At 24.4% G+C, this 22285-nt stretch overlaps 1 protein-coding gene across 4 annotated transcripts; it reads left to right on the forward strand.

Moving 5' to 3' along the window:
• Positions 1–792: 792 nt before the first annotated feature.
• Positions 793–21776, forward strand: LOC112691626 (serine/threonine-protein kinase SIK3-like). Of its 4 annotated transcripts, none has more exons than XM_025565957.1 (21): positions 793–1346; positions 9159–9275; positions 10931–10994; positions 11596–11757; positions 11858–11982; positions 12160–12283; positions 15039–15130; positions 15198–15311; positions 16231–16348; positions 16412–16524; positions 16596–16706; positions 16785–16950; positions 17014–17120; positions 17192–17295; positions 17388–17524; positions 18619–18771; positions 18880–19034; positions 19096–19228; positions 19560–19640; positions 20482–20604; positions 20967–21776. In XM_025565957.1, the coding sequence occupies exons 1-21, from the start codon at positions 1191–1193 to the stop codon at positions 21554–21556; spliced, it is 3045 nt and encodes a 1014-aa protein (XP_025421742.1). In that variant the 5' UTR covers positions 793–1190; the 3' UTR covers positions 21557–21776. The 4 variants fall into 4 exon arrangements, with proteins under 4 accessions (XP_025421742.1, XP_025421743.1, XP_025421744.1 ...); XM_025565958.1 differs by having other exon boundaries at positions 1191–1346; positions 18880–19028; positions 20967–21556; XM_025565959.1 differs by lacking the exon at positions 18619–18771 and having other exon boundaries at positions 1191–1346.
• The last annotated feature ends 509 nt before the right edge of the window (positions 21777–22285 follow it).

The following is a 22285-nucleotide window of genomic DNA, read 5'->3' on the forward strand; positions in this document are numbered from 1 at the left end:
TTTTTTTTTTTTTTATTATTATTATTATTATTATTATTATATCTTTCGAACGGAGCAGTGACGCAGCAATTTTATACTGCAAACGATCGCGTCGTACCACCTCGCCTCCCGTAATATTACGGCGATACTGGTGATCGTTTATCGCTGCGTAATGGGGGCGTGCTTTTCCCTACGTCTCGTTACGTTTTCTCGGTGTTTTTCGTCCGGTTGCATTTTTTTTTTTTTTCCCCACTCGATCGCGTTGGCCCGGGGACGCGGTCGACAGGAAGAGAGAGAAAAAACATCTCGTCCCCGACTGTTGCGCGTTCGGAGTGCGACGGAGCGCGACAACGGTACACACTGCACCATTGTACGCGCACGCATAGTATTGCGCACACGGCACAACAACAACACTGCCGGTGCGTTTTTTATTTCCCCCGTCTCCGTACCCGATCTTTTACCGTACACAAAACGAAAACGTTCGAGTAAATACCGAAGATCACGGGTTAAATTGTGTAAAAAAAAAAAAAAAAAAAAAAAAAAACACAGAAAGAAAAAAAAAAAAAAAAAACACGAGCCCGAGGCGGCAAACCGTTTCGTCGATCATCCCGTACCGCGTTGATTTCAACGGCGTTATAAACATGTTGTTAAAACATATATGTACGTATCCGCCGTCCGACGAAGGTGAACGACAACAACAACCGTAATAATCGTAATAACAACGATAAAAACCGATTGTATAAAACAAAAGTCCAAGGAGCGCCAGCGCGCCGAGCGATTCCCGTGCTCCACCCCGCCGCCGTCGCAGCCGACACACGAAAGCCCGTCGACTACACCACGGTGTCGCGCTCGCGCCGCCGTCAGTCGCCCGAAAGGTCGAATCCGGTATGGTGACGGTCGTGACCGTCGTCGCCTCCGTAGTAAGTGGTCGTCATCGTCGTGATTGCGCTGCCGCCGCCGCCGCCTCCACTTTTAGTCGCTGCTGCTATCGCCGCCCCCGCCGCTTGTATTTTTTAGTCGCGCGGCCATGTAGTTGCGGATAGTCGGCTGGCAGACGTTACGCGCGCGGACGACGTGAAGCAACAGCGGCGGACGACCATCGCACGCGAACGTACGTGTAACGACAATTGTAACAATAACGGAACGGTTTTTTCGAGGACGGGAGAGAACGCCTACGGCCGACGATCGTTCGACTGAGCTATGCGAACGCGATGGCTCGCGCGCCGCCACTTCCGACAGCCGGGGACGATCACGTCCCTTTGGTCAACCGTCTGGTGCGCGTTGGATACTACGAGATGGAGAAGACCATCGGCAAGGGCTATTTCGCCGTCGTCAAGCTGGCCAAGCACGTCGTCACCAACTCCAAGGTGAGTGGTGTGCGCTTATCTGCGCTCGACGACGATGACCGCGTCAAGTAGTGCGTACCTACTCTCGCCCGTACACCCATCGTACGCCTATCGCGAACACCCGTTGTGCCGTCACGATATCATAAGTGCGCGCAGCCTTTATCTCGCCGAGACCACCTCGAGCCCACTCGAAATGTTCGAACGGCGAAAGTTAGAAATTACGACACTAGCCCATGTCCAGAGTCGGGCCCACGTCCCACCCGAATTCCCAGCGTTTCTCGCACCTGTCGGCCGTTGCTGTATCACGAAATTAATCGCTTTGAGCCACAAGTTCACCCACACTTTTATAAAATACCTACGCGATTTTCTCGATGAAATCACTATTTACCTGTCTATCATCAACAATGGTAACAGTATCCGTGTTTCTCCTAAGTTTTTCGGATTTTTTAAATTCGAATCTTCTTCGGTTTAACAAATTGTTAAAATGATACATACATTTAGAAATTAACTAGCTTGATCTTTTATACCTACATCGATTTTCTTTCAACATTTCTTATGTTTGTATATTTTTAAATTAGAAAATAATTATGTGACTTTTTTTTTTTTTGCTATCTAGTTGTCCAATTTTATTATAATTTGAGATACGACTAAATGTTGACTGATTTTAATTTAATGAATATTATACTAAAAGAAAAATTGTGCTTTCTAATATTATTTTAAGAAAATGCTTTTTTTTTGGAATTATGTATTGTTCATTGAATTTTAATCATTTTTTTATTTATGAAAAAAAACAACTTTTTACTTAATTATTCTTGATAAATTTGTTTAAATACTTTTACTATCTGTGAATTTTAAAATGATTACTTTAAAAAAGTTTATATAACCACAATAATGCTTGATTAATTCCAAGTATGAGTAAATATTCATTGCCTGATAATTAATTTTTTTTTAAAAAAAAATCAATGGTAAATCTTTTAGATAATTAAATAAGTATTTAGAAAATAAATTTCTAGGTATGTTATTTTTAGTAACTTAAATATTTATTAGGATTGTTCTTAAATTCATGTGTAAGGCTATCCCTAGAGCAGGGCTAATGGGGCTTAATGCTTAGACTGATCTTGTACCAATGCTAAAAGTGATGTGCTTTGGGCAATACACATTTAGAAGACAATCCTGTTTGATAGATATAAAATACATAAATTGCTCTAAGTTTAATAATTATAATTGAATTATTATAATATTTTTTCCTACAAATATGGTGTGTTTTTATTTTTTTATCTAATTTTGCTAATTATATTCCCGCATAGTTTATAAAAAAATTGAATTGTTCAAATTATAATTATTTTTCAAACTTATTAGATTTAGTTTTAATATTATAAACATAATATTATAATAAAGGTACCTACCTATTTATGTATTAAATCCAATAAAATATTTAATGCAACTTTTTAAATCATTTTTAACAAGCATTTAAGAATTCTACATTACAAAATATCCATACATTTAGGTACCCGGTATTTTTTTAAATTAATTACATTTTGTATTATTTTTTATTTATAATTAAATTTATGTGTCTATAGTTATTTATTCATCATAACAAAATATACATATAATATATTTCATATATATTAGTTATTTTAGGTATATTTGAACCCATAAGTATACTATCCTATTGAAACAATATTGAATTATGTATTTATTATACTTGTATTTAAATAAAATGTAAAATACTTTTATGGTGCCTATACACTGAAAATTATAATTTCAAATTCTATTATTGAAATAAAAAATAAATCAAGTTGGTAGTTTTAATTGTAATGAAAATATAAGAATTTAATAATCATATACAATCTAGCATGAAAACTATGATGTAATAATAAATATAATAATTGCAGTATACTAAAATTACATATGTTACAAAAAAATTAACATAATTATAAATTGTATTTCTAAACTCCTTATAACAAAAAATGATTTATCTTTTGAATATTTTAGTTTTATAGAAACCAAATATTTACAGATTGTAAATATATTTATTCAACATATTTATAATATAATTAATTATTATAGTTGTAATATAAATATTTAATAAAAATAAAAATATTTAAAGTATTCAAAGTCTTTAAATATAATATATAAATAAACAAACACAAAGTTTATATATAGAAAAAAACATATAAATAAATACTTCCTGGAATATTATTGTATTTGATTTGTAAATATTGAGTTGAGTCTCGATTTTATTGATTTTGTAATTAGTTGACTATGAATTTTTAATTCAAAACTGGTTGTACTTTACAAACATAATAATACTCCAGACTAAGTATTTATTAATATATTTATTTGTATATTGATTTACATGTATTAACCATTTACTAATTTTAAATTTAAATTTTACTTTTTATTATTTTATTACTTAAAATATATTTATTTCTTCATAAAAAATTTTAAAAATTTTAATTTTATTGTTATTGACAGATAATGGTTAATATTTAGTATTGTGTAAGTAAATTATTTTTGTTTTTGGAATTTTTTAAATAAATTAAGAATATTTATCAAATCAGCTAGTGCTATAATTTCAATAATAAAAAAAAAAATAATAATACAAATGTTATTAAATTTATATTTTCAAAGTTCTATCTTTTAACAATTTGACATAAGCTTAAGTCAAACATTTTCCTGTACTTGAAAAATGTAAAAACACTTTTTACCGATTAATTATTATATTTATTATTAATTTTTATTCAATATCATTTACCTACATTTTAGTTTTTAAAACATTTTCTGAAACTTAAATATTCCAATTGTTTTATAATTGTCTTATAATAAAAAATGTTTTATAATTTTGCATGTCGTATTTAATAAATTGTAGATCATTTAAACAATAATTTTAAAAAGCTTATAAACTAAGCTAGATATTCATTTTTTTTAACATTATATTAACTGCCTTCATTTTGTATTTGTTTGTGGTATCTACATTTTTTTGAATTACATATTCCCATTTTTAATTTTTATTCATAAAATAAAAATAAATCTATCAAAATTAAATCAAACTGTTAATCAAAATTAATAATTCATATATTTTTCATGTGATATTTTAAATTAGGTACTTCAATTTTATTTTTATTGATCATTTTTTCTTATAAATTTCATTTTTTGAAAATTTAAAAAAATAACCATACTTTGTTCATTTTTTAAGTTGTAGTTATTCCAAATATTCAACTTTAACTTAAAACTTAAATGTAGCAACTTAAACTGGGTTTACACTTATGGTAATTAAATTACCTTGATTATTGTATGCTTATTTATTTTTGAATGTAAATTTGCAATTTATTATATATTTCATAAGTTTTCTTATGATTCTTATTGATTGATTCATTAATAAACTTAAATTTTAAAAATGAATACAGATAAAACCACTAAATAGTTTTGGTGGATCACTTTACTACAAATCAATTTAGAATAATTTATTCTATTGTCTTATTTTGAATTAAAAACATTTACCTAACATCAATAAAAATAACATTAATATGATTTATGTAATTTATATTATTTAAAAATTTGTATGTAATCAAATTCAACATTAGTTTATATATATATATTTTTTCTTAAATACTTTAAAACCTTGTTTAAGACTGACTAATTATAATTTAATGTCGTCTTAAACTTAAAATAAATAAAACATTATAGAAGTTCTTAAGCATATTATATGGTAATCAATTTAATGTATGTTTACTGTAATATCCAATTATGTTTGATAGATAATAATATATATTGCTACAAAATATTTATAGATATAATTCATTAATATTTACTAGTACTTAGTATAACATTTAGAGTTTCATCATGATAATGAAAAATAATCGAGAAGATGCTGACCTTTTCATTCCATTTTAAGTATTAGATAAAATAAAAGTTTAATTAAATGATTAGGAACAATTTTATTTGGTACCTAATAACTATTTTTCATAACATTATCTCTTCATATACATTTAAAATTATTATGCATAATGCACAGTTGGCTTCTTGCATAAATTAATAAAAAAAATTGTTCAAGTCTTGTTATAAAAACACTATTATGTACTAAAACTTTGATTGAGTCTAATTTTTAAAGCCCAAGCATATCCAATATTTTCTTTGTATATATGTAATCCGCCCAGCTAGGTTCATCTTAATGAAAAATTAATTCAGCCTAACATAACCTTGTCTTCTCCTAAAATTTGATATGTTTAATATTTATTACGTAATAAAAAGATACATTTTTTTAAATTAAAATTTTTAGTTTTTAATTTAATATATTTAATGCTATTTTGAATTAAAATGTATTGTTTTTTTAATATTTATTTTTTTCTATTATAAATTACCATATGAATTACAAATATTTATTTACATTTACTTCTGATTCATAATTCATATATGATCTCATAAGTCCAGCCTGGTCCAGACTACTCATAAGTGCGGACCTATGCTAGGCCTCTTATGGTATAACAGCACAGCTCTGGATTGGGCTAGCCCGACTCATGTAAAGCTCTATTACAGGGGTCTTCAACCTGTTTATGCAGCGGGCCACATATTATTTTTTTTAAATCTTGCGGGCCGCATTCGTTGTAAAAACATGTATTATATATAAAAATTCAGTTTTATTCTTACAATTTTTAAAATTAGGTAGGTGCATTTAAAATTACAAATTAGTAAAATTAATAATTTAAAAAAATTTCTATTGGACCATTTTTCTTGAAAAACGCGTTTTTCATCCGAGATTTTACGTTTTTTACTCTCCGACATATTGTACAAATATTACGAAGAAAAAGTATGAAATTGAAATTTTTACACATAAAGGAGAATATTGTACTCGTTCCACAATTGATTACGAACCAACAGACAATTATAATTATATATTGGTAGGTAATTTAATTTATACTATCACATATTTCTGATAGCAATAGCTTAACTGTTATAATTTTATTGAACTAGAAAATGTAAATGCTAAATTTAAAATGTGATCGTGGGCCGCATATTATGACAGGGCGGGATGCAAGCGGCCTGCGGGCCGGGGGTTGAAGACCCCTGCTCTATTATGTACCTAAAAATATAGCAATATTGTATAGCAAATATTTAACTTGTTTGGTCGATGATCTACTTTAATAAGTTAGTTATTGTTAATTAATAATAAATTATTTATAAAATAAATCAATAAATCAATTAAGAGAATTAAAAATTTTAATTATAGTTAATTTAGTTGTTTTATTTTAAAGTTCTAAAAATTTGGTTTATTATGTTTGAATGACTTAGGAATTTTATAATGTAACTTTCAAAGTATAATTTTTTTAAAAGTCAAATATTTGATTTTTAAATAATAAAATAATAAAAAAAATAAATAAAAATTATAAATTAGTAAATGGTTAGGTTAAACTTGTAAATTAATTTATAAATAAATAAATAAATAAATAGATTATATATAAAAATAAATGAAAAAATGCTAACCTGACGATTAATTTTTAATTCAAAACCAGCTATACTTTACAAAAATAATAATACTTCAGGCTAAATTTTTATTTATTTACATATTAAATTTTTAGTTACTATTATCCATTTAAGTTCATCATGTATTTATTTATTATTAATATAAATGCTAACAATTATTTTGATGGAATAAGTATTTGTAATTCTATATTATGTTACATACGACTTATAAGACTCAATTCGAAGTAATTCAATCAATATTCAAAATATTTTAAAATATTGAATACAATTACATTTTAATGATTATGTAGAAATTTTAATTTGTTATTTTATTTTTGAAAACCTTATTCATTATATAATATATAAATTAAGTAGATTATTAAGACTCCATTACTAATTTAAAAATTTTAAACTATACATTGTTCAGTAGAAATTAATTTTAACTCTTAAAAAGTTAATACTCTCTATTATATCAATATTTTAGGTGGTACAAACATTGTATTACCAACCATTTTCAATTTAGTTTTAAAATTGTATTTAAAAAATAAAGTTTTCTGTTTAAAATGTTTTATTATTGTAAACCAACATTAAAGAAATCATTTTAATTTTTAAATGAAATTAAAAAAGTGGATAAAATTATTTAAAAATCAATTAAAGCAATTAATTTAAATAATTACTAAGAGTTAATATATTTGAAATATTATATATATATATATATATATATATTTATATAATATTATTATTATTATATTATATTTAAATATATAGTTGAAGAAGCTCAAAATAAGTGAAGAGGTGCCTACATTTTTTACGATTTATTATGGCTTTATACACACAAAGGAGATGGATTTTAGTCTTGATTTTAGTTAAATATTTATATCTTTTTTCATAGTACATATTTTAAAGATTACTTAAATCTAATAAATAGGTTCTAACAGACAAAAGTAGGTTGAAGACTAAAATTACATTATTACTTGCGCTATTATAATGACATACATTTTAAATAATAATTTCTAAATTTATTATTAAGACACTATTACTTTATAAAAATTAACAATAAATTATTAATATTATAAACATATACTTAATAAAGAATAATATTTTCTGTGTAATGAATAATAATAATTATTATTAAGAATAGTAGTTAAAAGTAAATAAATATTACTTTTTTCTAAATGAACATGATTCAATAAAAATTGTATTTTCAAATCCTAATAATGAATTTTATTAGTTTTATTTATTTTTTATTTATTAGGTTTTGACCAAAAATGGATTTATATCCTAAGATTTCCAATGTCTCATTTATAAAAGCCAAAATACATTAATAATTCTGAATATATATACTGTAAAATTTTGTATATCCTAGAATTTAACTGGATCAAATGGTAAAAATTCAAATTTTGAATTTTAACCAAAGTTAATTGGTGAAATCTTATTTTAACAGCCATGTATTACCGTAACATTATATTTTAATACTAATAAATCATAAAAATATAAATAATAAATAATACAAATTTTTTAAAAAATCACTTGTATAAATCTATTACCTTTGTGTTATATAATTGTATAATTTTAAAGAGAATGTAATATAGATAATATAAACAGAGTAGCCATACCCCACTTTCCATTCCACTACTTTGATCACTATGTGGTAAATAGATTATGTTTATTTTAATGTTACTTATTATATGTTATTTTAATTATCTAGACATCTAGTTATACAAATAATTATGGTTTAAATTTAATAAATTTAGTTTGAAGGTTAATTTAGAATATCATCAAATAACTATATTACATTTTTTCATTTTAATTATCTACTGTATAAAATTTAAAAAACATCTTGGACACCCTTTAAGTAAAATGGTTAGGTTAGGTTTTTTGAAAAAATTACAATTTTAATAATAGTTATAGTTGTTATATTTTAAGAGAAGTCTACTATTGTATTTTTACACTAGAATTGCACAACAGTCTATTTTATTCCTCGATACCCTCAATATTTATAAATATTAATATAATAAATAAATTTACTTACCTAATGGACAATAAATATTAATATGCTATCATGATAAATACCATTAAGTATGATTAATTGAAATTAAATATAGTACATATGTTATAATTATATTATATTACATTTTATAATATATTTATATTATTTAATTCAATAATATTTATTTGTGGAATTCAAATTCAAAAAGTAGTAATATAAAAAAAAAAAAAGTATAGTATATCTTTAACTTCTTTAGCACTATCTTTAATACATCTATTTATATACAACTGATCATAACAAAATATTTATTTATATCAACGTTGGTCTTAATTGAGGTTTTAACTTTGTTTTTTCATAATAATTTTTATTTTTCGTTACAGGTTGCCATTAAAATCATTGACAAAACACAATTAAAAAAGGATGATTTGAAAAAAACATTTAGAGAAATTCAAATTATGTCAAAACTTAATCATCCTCATGTAGTAAGATTATATCAGGTACACATAAATTATGACTTTATTTAAAATAGAATAATTTTTCAACATTTTTAATATGAAAGTGGCTACTTAGGTTGTAAATTCATTAATAGTAAGGTTATAGTATATATTTATTATAAATTTATTAAACTGCCTTAATAAGTATATACAAATCATTTGAAACAACTGAAAGTTTCATGTATTTTTTTAAATACTTACAACAAAGAAAAATAGGAAAATAAAATTAATATTTTATTTTATGGTTATTTTAAATTTATTTTTTGCACATCTAATGTTATCTGAGATAATTTTTACTATTGTCATCAATGAATTTTAGTAATAATAAATCTAATAGTTACTAAATTATATAAAGCAACCAATGAATATCTTATAATACAGATGGTATATATTTAATATATGTGAGTATATTAAATATATTGCTGAGTAAAAATGTAGACTGTGATGTAATATCATTTATTTAGTTTTAGTTGAAGAATTTTCTTTATTTGTTTATGTTTTGCTAAACATAGGTATAGATAAGATAAATTAAATAACAAAATGAATGATGAAGAATTTTTCTAATGCATTTCAAATCATTGTACCAATAATTTTTGAAAACTAATATTAAGGACAGATAGATTAATTTATCATTCTAAAGTTAATTAAAATGTCTACATTAGTTTTAGTACCTTATGGTTTCTTAATCAATTTAATTTAACTTTTACTAATGAGTATAAACTTTAGAATAAAATGTAATTAATTACATAAAAATTAAAATAATTATTAAAATATGTATATTATGCTATCCAAATAGATCCAATTTTCATGAAATTTTTAAATATTTTTAGATTTAAATTCTTTATTGAAATCAACAATTGTTTATAACAATTTATAAAATTTAAGTTTTAAAAATATTTTGCTATCATTAAAATGTTCACAGTAACTATGCAATATAACACTATACATCAGGTATTCATTTACCAAAACATAATATTAATATTTTGTAATTTTCAAAAGTCTACTAAATAATTAAAAATTTTTATTATTATTGAAATTGTATTAGTAAACCATAAATTTTTATAAAATAAAGAACAGACATTTGTATAATCAAGGATTATTTAAATTATTAAAATAAAGCACTAAATTGAAATTAAAAACAAAAAGTTGTGATTACGAAGTATTTTTCCTGGAAATCTGTATGTTACTTGTTACTTTATAAGGAGTATAATCTTTTAAACTTTATCAGTTTGCTAATTGTAAAAAAAATAATCGCGTTATCTAAGTTATAACTTTTTTTTTTTTTACTAAAAGATACTTTTTGGTCAATTTAAAGTATTTTTAACTTTCAAATAAATTGGTATAGTTGATAAAAAAAAATTCTACTGTGAAAATATTTGTAAATATATTCTCAGCCGGTTTTTTTTTTATAATAATATGAAACTTTATCAGTTTGTACATATTTTTATTTTTATATTATGTTTTTTATTTATTAATCTATCATTGATCAATTAATCTATGCATGTTTTAACTATAAATAATTATTTTAATTGTTTGTTGTGTTTTATTTATAATTCATAACCCAAAACTTATTTAAGCATGTAAAATGATTTAAATGTATTTAACTAGTTTGTATCATGGATTTTTATGTTTCTTATTTTTATTAATTTAATTTGCAGGTTATGGAATCCGAAAAAATGATATATTTAGTTACTGAATATGCTGCTGGAGGTGAACTTTTTGGTAATTTACATATTTTTATAATATAGTTATTATTAAGTTATGACTTAATACATTATTATTATTATGACTAAATACATTAATTTAAGATTTTAAAACTTTTTGAAGTAAAACTGTTATGCATGAAACAGGGATGAGTAGTTTTTTTTTGGTGAAATTGTATGACGGTATGACAAAAAATAATATATTTATCAAAACGCCAATGTGTCTTGACAAATTTTGACACCATATTTATTAAATTATTATTTATTTTGTACTTAATCTTCATAAAAAATCAAATCAAATGAATGACTCAAATTGTTATAAATACTTGTTAAATTACTATACTATACTAAAATATACAGCATATAACATATAATATAATTTTTTATGAATGCATATAATCTTTTTTTAAAAAAAAAACAAATTTGAAGTATATGCTGATTTATATTTATATAATGAATGATTGTTGTATTTTGATATTTGTTTTCTCATTATCCTACTCGTCCATATACCAAACTCATCCCAAATGAAACCTCTTTTATTCTAGTCTATAACTTTGATTGATAATAATTACTTAAATTTACCTGCGTATTGATCATGATATATTTTAAATTAAATTTAGACTTTTTGGTAAAAAATGGAAGAATGGATGAACCAGCCGCTTGTCATATTTTTAAACAAATTGTTGAAGCCGTTAGCTATTGTCATAACAACAATATTGTTCATAGAGACTTAAAAGCAGAAAATTTGCTTTTAGATGCTAACAACAATATTAAACTTGCCGGTACCATTTTTATTTAGTAAATATTTAAGTACATTTAAAAACTATGAACTTTTATGAGCTGTAAAATTATATTCATTTATTATAATAATATAATTTTAAGATTTTGGATTCAGCAATCATTTCTATGAAGGAAAACTACTTTCTACTTGGTGTGGTTCCCCTCCATATGCAGCTCCAGAATTATTTCAAGGACTAGAGTATGATGGACCAAAAGCTGATATTTGGGTAATAATTTTGTGTTGATTATTTTTACAGTAAAAATGTATTCATATTTTCAAAATAAAAGTTTTCATCTCAATTGAAACATTATTAAAAAAAAAACTATAACTATCTAGTTAAAGTTAATTAAATTTTTTTTTAATTATTTATGTCATTTTAACTGGTAAAATTATTTGTTTGCAGAGTTTAGGTGTGGTATTGTATGTATTGGTGTGTGGTTCTCTTCCATTTGATGGACACACTTTAAAGGTTCTCCGTGCTAATATCCTTTCTGGAATGTTTCGTGTGCCATATTTCATGTCCGCTGGTATATAATATAATAATTATTGTAACTGCTTTTAGTGATACCTAACACTATAATAATATGCATACTTAATATTTATTGAAATATTAAAATATCTGTTGTTACCACTGAGACTTAATATTTATTTGTTTAAATTATTATTGGTTTTTTTTATTAAATATACTTAATAGTAGATTTTATACAAATGAGACTATTGGTATATTAAATAGCATTATGATTATTTCTTCACCAACTTATATTTTGTAAGGTTGATTTGCCTACCCTTCTAGCAAATATCAACTTAGGATACTTGTATCTTTCTCAATTACAAATTACTGTAATATTTCTCTTATATACCATTCAATATGTCTATTAATTGAGCATCCTAGCTTCAATCATTGAATAATTACAACTTTATAAATAACAAAAAGGATTATAAATTACTTATAAGACTAAAATATTTATATTGCTTTTGAGTCTGTAAATATGAAAATAATACATAGACCTGGAGTTTAAATAAATGTAAGAAATCCTAATTAATTTGAGTTTTTAATATAATTTAATTAAACAATTTGTTTAATATTTTAGTTGTATTTTATGACTAGGGCCCGGAACTTGATGACCTAAAAATCTTTAAAAAATGCACAAAACAAAAATGTTAATAAAATAACTAGTAAACAATAAAAAATTACTTAAAAAATTATTTTATAATAATCAATGACTTAACATTTTTAAAAATTTACGTTTTATAAAATTCATAACCATAAATCGTAATTATTAATTATTAAATATTTAATTAATTTTATTATTTAACGACAAAAAATTTAATTAACAATTTTAACACTTAACCCTTTCCGCTGTTAACAAATATATTAAATATTCGATTACCTGAAATTTCAATGTCTGTATGAATAGATAATGTGAGTCCGACAAGTCTTGACTTTGAAGTTGAATTTGCGATTCGCGACCGATGCACAATTTTGTATGCTTTAAATACCTACTATCACAAATAGATGGCTGTAAAGTGTTAATACTAAAAATTTTAAATATTTTTTTCTTTTTTAGCTATTTTTATAGACCAATAATATAATTTTCTTAACATTTCGGGGAGGCTGCAACCCCCCACAGCGCCCTTCTACCATTGGCTACGCTACTGAAGACGCGATAATCAATTTTCGAAATTAATATTGACACAATTTCTTCTTTGTTCAAACTATAATTTGATTTGGAGGCTATTTCATTGTTTAAAAAACAAAATTATTAAAAAAAATAAACAAAATTCATAAAACACAATCACATTGATCACGTGTTCGGGAATAAATTGGCATACAATTACCTAATTGCATTCAAATTCTGTCCGACATATTGGACTGCATGCAAGTTTGAGCATGTAAGAACTTGCATGCGTATTATCAACGTTTACATTTGTTCAATTTAGTTATTGCACAAGTAAAAATAAGCATGCGAGAAAAATCATACAAGAAATTGTAATAGTGTGAACCCAGTATAACATTTCTCAATGTCCGTAGTTTCATATTTACATATACACCCAAATTTTCTTATTTTCTACGTAAAATTTAATTTCTCAATAGTGTCTATGTAATATTGAAAAACATCCATTTTTCAAAGTAGATTCATCGGGAATTATTTTATTCGTATAATTCTCCAAAAAAAATGTTAAATGCCTCGTTCTGTAATTTTTTCCATTGGATATTAGCGGATAATAATGCATAACACAGATCATGATTAAAAGACGACGCCTTAGATAGTTCGGTAATTAAACGTTGAAACTTACTTGTACTTTGTTTTTGTTGTATCTTTTTCAGTTCAACTCCATTAACGTGTTTATTATGCGAAATATGCTGTTCGACGATAAATTTTTTGTCAGCCGCCACTTTTACCTCACAAATTTGTAAACTAATATTATGCTATTGATTGAAAAAACTTCTTTGCAAAAACGATTTACAAACGAATTCAATCGAATATTATCCGAAACCTTGTATCTAGGCATTTATAAACAATAAATTAATTAAATTTAATATATTAGATATATAAATCAAAGAATCGGTCACAACAGTCGATATATTAAAATAAATATGTCAGTTTTTCACATTCAAAATGCCACAATGCTGTGAAACGTCAATCACACCGTTGCGTTATCGTACGCCTCGTACGAATCAGTAAAATTATTTAAATAATTACGATAATGTAGGGGAGATGGCACTTCTAAATAACACACGTCTTGTGCATTGGGCCTAAAATAGTATCTGCCTACAGTTTATTAAATAATCGTAGATCACAACAACAAATGATAAAGATAAAGAACGTCGAAAATGGAAACTAAATGTGTTACAAGTAGTATCTTTCAACAAGAAAAATGCAAATAAATGTAAAAAGAAAATTACAAAATGAATGAAATGTACCAAAAATATTGAAAAATGGCTGTAAAGCATAAAATTACCTAAAAATGCAAAAAAATACAAAATAAAAATTGTGCCATTAAATTCTATATTTTATAAATCAAATTTCTGTACAGACGAGCTTCGAGTGTAAGTAAGCATTAGAAAAAAAGATGCAAATACATCAAGTTCCTGGCCCTATTAATAACGTTTTTCATATTTCATTTTACATTTCAATTATATTGTAATACAATGTTATATATCTTAACTATTATAACTATTATAGATTTCCTGTCTTTGCTATAATAATAATCTTATATTTTTATATTATAACTGTGTAATTTAATTTTGTAATTCATTTTTTATATGGTTTATTTCAGCATGCGAACATTTAATTCGACATATGTTAGTTATTGAACCTGAAAAGAGACTAAGTCTGAATCAAATTGAGTCTCATAAATGGATAAAACAAGTAACATTAAATGTTTTATATTATTGATATGTTGAAATATAGCATAAATATTATTTTATATTTTTAGTTTTCAGAGCCAACTCCTAAACGATTAACTGTTGATATAAACCCAATGATGAATACTGCTGTTATAGAACTTATGTTACAGTTACCTGGTTTAGACAAAGATATGATAGTCAATGTAAGTCTTATTTTTAGGAATAGTTGGGGAAGAGGAACTGATAAAATCATTTTTCCGGAAGTCTCGGAAAATTAAAAAAATTAAAAATTATATTTAATAAAATATCATGAATACTGTTCATTAATAATTATATCTTAAAAATAAATATAAGTATTTTATTCATAATGCAAACTTAGTTTTTCTAGTGTTATTCGTTTATGATATAATTTCAAATCTTTCATTTTTTATGAATCAAAGTTGTATATAACATTTTTACAGTATTAAATAATTAAAAGTTGTTGATTTATTATTAAATATTATGATACTTACATTTTGTACTATAGTAGTTTCTAAACGCAAATAATATATAATCATTATAATTGACTATTTTATAGCTCTACTATTTAAGTTATTTAATTATTTATTTTTAAATTTGGTTTCTTATTTTTATTCCTTATATTTAATTATTTAATACAAAAACATAGTAAATAAAGTAAATAATAAATATGACTATTAATTATCCCCAATCAGCAGTTGTATCATGATTCTGCTGTATAATACAATATTTACTGTGAAAATATTTTATTATTTAAAAATTAATTGTTTTATATTTTCATCATAATAACAATACTGTTTTTAGTATTTCTCAAATAGTCAAAAAAATAAGTAAAAAAAAAGTAACAAAATAGATACTAACTAAATTTAGATTAAAATCAGATAGTATTTAACTATCTTGATTTATCTCATATTAATTTAGTGATTATTTTATTATTATATAGTTTATAGTTTAAACATTTTGTAGTTTTATTATAAAAATATTTTTTAAGGTTATTTTTAGTTAAACCAAAATTATTTCAGAAAATAACTTTTTTTTAAAAATGTGGAGTAATTTATATGTAAATTGAATGTACTTAAGTAAAAAAACGTTTTTGTTTTTTAGTCCGTACAACAACAAAAATATGATCATGTCAGTGCAATTTATCATTTGCTTGTTGATAAACTTGAATCATCTGTCCATCAATGCAACAATTCCAATCAATCGTTTGTCAATGAAACCAGTAAATTTCTATACATTCAAATGCACTTAATTATATAAGTAAACATCAATATTATGTTTATAGAAATAGATGGATCTGTTAACATAAATTCAAATATAATTGAAAACTTACCATTATATTCTATGTCACTTTACACTCAAGATTGTTCAATTTATGATAGTCAGCAGTTAGAAAAAGTATATTATTTAATTTTACAACTTAACTTTTCAATATTCTTAAGATATGAATGATTAATGCTTGTTTTTAGTATGGAGATGTTGACATTGGAGAATCTGCTGGTTTAAACAAGATTCAAGATAACCACCCAGTAACTACTCGACGCCATACAGTTGGTCCGGGAAATGGTTTAATGACTCAAGTAACAACTAATTATATTTTTTAGAACTTAATACATCTGAATTGTCCTATTTTGTATAATTATATATAATAATTTTAGGTTATGGAATCACATTATATTACACATCTTCATACGGGATGTAATGCAAATGTATTGCCAAATACAAATTTACCTTTAAATATTCCATTAGTTGAATGTCAATCTCCCAAGAATTTTACAATAAAAGATCAACATTTATTGAAACCCCCTCAAGTCATGGGAGCAAGTAATATAAGATTTTAAACAACTCATTTTGTGATTTTTATTAACAGTTTTTATTATTTTAAAGATAACAATTTTGGTAGACGTGCTTCAGACGGTGGTGCTAATTTACAAATGTCTCAAAAGATGAATTGTACATATAGTGAACCTAGTAGCAAAGAAGATTTAAAAAAAGTAATTATTTTATTACTTTTATAATGTTATAATTATAATTAATTGAGAAAACCATATTTTGTTATTAATAGCAAACAAAAATAGATCCAAATGATTTAAGAAATGCAATAATTGATCAATCGAGTAAAGGAAACTTATTGTCTGAAGAAAATACTACTTCGGCCGGATCATCTAGGTAATTAGTAAATTTGTACTTGATATTTATTTTAAAAATATTGTGACTTTTATTATTTATTACATTTAACTTATTTCAATACAAACATTTAGTCGTTATCCAAAAGTAATATGCAGTACCTCTAGACATGGAATAGGTAGTAAGGATGAAATTCAAACCCAACAAACTAATCTACAAAATACTAGAACTAGACGCAGTGGTGTTTTAACTGTAATGGATAGACCTCCAGGTATGGTATTTGATAAAGTAGTTATTTTTAAAATATGAGTTTTTCATAGACAATAATTGATTTTGAGTTTTTTGTTGTTTATTTTATTACTCTAAATATTATTGCTCCCTCTGTAAGTATTAAACTATTTTAAAATAATTCATTGTTTTATTGCTGCACTAAAAATAATTATTAAAAAAAATAATAATAAATAATTATATAGTAATTATAAAAAATATAAACTATTTTATTGTTGTTACAGTTTTATTCTACACATATAAAACTGTAATCACTAAATTAAACACGAAATACTTATTAGTTACTCTAGTTTTTATAAAACATATTTTGTATTATTTTTAACATTAATAACATTTTTTGAATTAATGGTTTCATCATTCACAATATTATATATATTTTTTAATTGTTACTATTTATAAATAATTCAATTTTGTAAGTTTTAAAAAAATAATGTTTCATAAAAGAACTTGGAAATAATGTAAGTTATCTTTTACAGTATATTTTACTTGCTGATAATAGTTTTAGTTTAATTTTATTCATATTTAACTGTCTAATCTTTTCTACAAAAATATATTGTGAACTTAATAAATGTAATGCTATTTTGTATATATTAGTTTCAATATTCTTAAAATGAATTATAATTTGTAAAAATAGCACTAAAACTAATAATAATTATTATTTATTATATTATATCTAAACACTTCAATAAATTTATTTTACAATTAATATGCAAAGAATAATAAATATATATTATATATACTTGAATGAACCATTATTTTAATGTGTTATCTGATAAATGTGTTATTATGTTACTAAGCAATAACTGAATTACTAATTTTTGTTCTATTTGTAGTTAGTGCTATCTTGTATACTATGTGTTGTCTATTTTCATATTTAAGTATGACACAGTATAGTTCTAATTTCAAGCATGTATTTTTAATTAATTTTATTATTTGTGTAATATTATTATTCAGAGTATTAGTTTTAGATTTTAGCTTTAATGTCAGTTTTATTTATTAGTTTTTATTAAATAGTTAACACATATTATTTTCCTAAATGAGTGGTTTGTTTGCATGGCTTATTATTTTGATTTAAAGTCATTAGTCCTGAAGTGGTACGTGAAGTAGAAGCACGTATGAACCGAGAGTATATACCACCACCATTACCATTGGTCAGCACTCCTAGACATAATCACCGCTTATCACAGGTTTCAGTCTTGCCTACAGTTCAAGAACTCCATAGACATTCAGGTATCTTAAATATTTTAACAATGAGGAATTTCATCTATGGATATAATGTAATTTTATTTTTTATTCATAATTGTTTTTTAAATTTTGGTACCACTATTTTTTAATCAGGCCGAGAAAGTTTAAAAGATGTCAGTGGTTATTTGCCATCAGAACGATATAGTCCCGTCCGAAGAACAAGTGAACCAGTTGTTACATCTAGTGAACATCTAGATCAACCTAATATACGGAATATACAACAAGAACACATTCAATTACAAGTAATTGTAACTTCTGAGTATAATATAACAAAAAAATCCATATTTAAATATTAATTTTTTTTAACAGCAAAAATTGAGTGAAAATACATTGGATACTTGGGGTCATGATGAATTACAAATGTTTCATACATATCATATGCAAAGTTTACAAATGTTATCAGATCGACCTTCATTTTTAAATCCTACCACAAATCATCAGGGTATTGAATTAATTGATTATTTATTTTAAATTATTATTATTATTAGTTTTTTTATTGCTCTTTTATTTTTATCAGAGGCCATTAGCTCCCTATGTGGGTTTTTGGTAAGTTAGGCGTTTGGATTGTTTGATTTAATAAATTGGGTTCAGTGAATTAAAAGGTGGTGGTAGTTTGCCAGTTTCTTCTATGCAGTAATTTCGTCTGTAAAGCGAAATCACTGATCGTCTGGTTTGAACCTGTGATTTTGCATTTAGAATCTTAGATATAGCTACAACAATGATGCTATTTTAATTATTTGTTTCATTATTTATCGAAAAATTTTATCTTTCAGGTAATTCAAATATTCTTAGTCAACATTTGCAAAATTTAAATTTACACCATTCTCCTTTAATGAATGCTCCACAAACTCAAGGTAAGCATTATTTTTGTTTAATATTATTTAAAATTGTAATAATTCATATTCCATTTCATATTCATGTATTAATGTCCATTTTTATTGAAAAATTATAAATAAATTATTATTTTATTTTTTTATCTTAATAAAATACTTTATTTATTGGTTTAATAATATTTTTTAACTGTTTTAAAATAAATAATTTGTATGTCTATGATAAAAAAAATGACTAGATACTATGACTGTTGAATGATACGATGTACCTGTATTAGTCTTTTAAACTTGAAACTAATGCACCATTGCTCTAAAAAAAAAAAAATAATGATTAGCAATTCTTAGTGAAGATGGATCAGTTTACATTTCTATATATGTTTAATGTAGTAGTAAAACCAAATTTAGTAGGTTTAATTTTTAATTGAAAATTGTAAGTATTTATAATTAGCTCGAATTTCATTAGAATATTTTGAAAATTATGAAATTCCTATAAAATGGAATGGTGCGTGTCTAAATACTAGGTGGTCATAAGTTCGAAATTGGATCTTGTTTGAATTTTTTTTCATCATTTATTCTCCGTTTTTCTCATATATTTCTAAAAAAATTTTAGTAATTTAAAAAATATCTCCATCCCAAGTACCTACTAAATATCATTTTCTATCAAAACCATCCTACGTTTGTGATGATCAAGAGCAATACTACCGTTCGAATTTGAGTACAAAAAAAAATATATATATAATCCTTGTTTCACGTAGAATTTGATTTGACTCGATTATTTTAATAATATAAAATAAAAGTCTAAATTAATTAAATTATTCATTTTCTTGTATAAATTTCTTTACAACATTTTTTTTGTATTATATAGGTTCAATAACTCAAGGTACTCCAAAATATACATTATCTAATCAAATTCCTGCTCCATTGGATCTACGAACAAACAGTAAAGTAAATCCTCCGCCAACTATTGTGGTTGAAACTAAATCATTAGGTAAGTGTTGCCTAGATTATAAATATTAAATTGTTCGACGAACTACTAATATTTTAATAACAAAAAATTTATTTTAAATTAACACTCATCTATTTTTATGATGTAATTGTAATGTAGGTATACATTTTCTATTGGATTATGTAGTATTTTAATTGTTCAAAAATAAATTTAACAGTGACCAAAATAAAAATAACTTGTACATCATAATCTTAATATAAAGATCAAAGCTATTATTTTGTTTAAAAATAAATTTGTAATTGTATAATTATTTTTATATTAAGAAATATTTATAACTAAATACATAGTTTTATTTTCAAAGTAAAGATTAATTTTATAAGGGGGTTTTATTTTATTTTTTTCAGAAAATTGTGAAGAGAAAATCCTTCCGAATCCAGAAATATCATTAATGATAACTAATGAAGATGGTGGTATGATGGAAGTAGATCCATTACAAATGAATTCTGTTGATTCTGTGGACACTGTTATTAATAATTTTCTGAATAAAACATATAATGATCAACCATTATCAGCAATACACAATGATTATGATAAGGTGAATAATGATTTAACTGCTGGTAGAAATGAAATAATTACAGATATAGAATCTTCAACATGTTTAAAAACCGCTCCACTTTTTTCTGATTATATTCTTAAAAGAACAGCTAGCGATGCATTTGTTGTTGATTTGTCAGAATTTTATTCAAATTTCACATCAGTTAATATACTCAACATTGTCAAATACTTAATATCATCCAATATTCAGGCATGGCCAGTAGTAGACAGACAGAATGTTTTACAATTTTCAACTGGCTTAAAGATTGGGCTAGAAGTGTGTCCAAGCAATACTGGGGCTAACTCATATTTAAAAATTCAACGACTCTCTGGGGATTTTACCGAATACAATAACATTTGTCATCAACTAGTTGAAGACTATTTACCTTGTAATGAATAATGTTATTAATCTTTATGTTATTTTTAATCTTCTCATGGCTGTGCTACTTTTGTGAATGCAAATAATTAATATTAGCCATTAGTTTTATTAAGTGTAAGCGTCTCTTGATATTAGAATTTATAGCCCTAAATTATACTGTTGTGAATTATAACCAGTCATATTTGTTAAATGTTGACTGATTTCAATGTAGGTAAATGTATTTATTTATTTCAAAAAGTTTTTAACATTTCTTTAAAAAATATTCTTTTATTAAATTGTATTTTAAAATGTTAAATTAAATGTGTTTTGACAACATAGCGTATATTCTTTACACTATTATAAGAACTATTTTGATTGATTTTAAGTGATTCTAATGCTGCAAGTGTACTACAGTATGTTGCATATTTTATTTTCAATTGTTAAATATTGTTAATTTGTCTATTTTTCTTTTCTTTTTTTTTAAATTTATACTATTAGAAACATGAGACGATCTAAATATTATGTTTAAGAACTAAAATATTACATAGTTTTAGCAAATCATTTTTTAGATCAAGTAATCTTGATCAAAATCGTATTATACTCGCAATACATGTTATCAAATTTTATAAATTTTATATCACTCCAGACGTTTTATTTTGGTTATGAATTTAAGAAAATTGGAATTTTATCATATTATTGTTTTATATTAAAATTTAAAAATCTATTGAGTTTTAAATTTAATTTTTGGACTGCAAGAGTATTCTTAATTCT

Source organism: Sipha flava, unplaced genomic scaffold (genome assembly GCF_003268045.1).
Source record: "Sipha flava isolate LNK unplaced genomic scaffold, YSA_version1 65_pilon_pilon, whole genome shotgun sequence".
In the NCBI taxonomy this organism is placed as follows: Eukaryota; Metazoa; Arthropoda; class Insecta; order Hemiptera; family Aphididae; genus Sipha; species Sipha flava.

Coding starts and splice junctions, on each gene's coding strand:
- LOC112691626 (XM_025565957.1), top strand. CDS start 1,191: ATGGCTCGCGCGCCGCCACTTCCGACAGCCGGGGACGATCACGTCCCT. Junction 15,312..16,230: donor ACAAAGATATGATAGTCAAT/GTAAGTCTTATT, acceptor TTTGTTTTTTAG/TCCGTACAACAACAAAAATA. Junction 17,525..18,618: donor TGTAATGGATAGACCTCCAG/GTATGGTATTTG, acceptor TTTGATTTAAAG/TCATTAGTCCTGAAGTGGTA.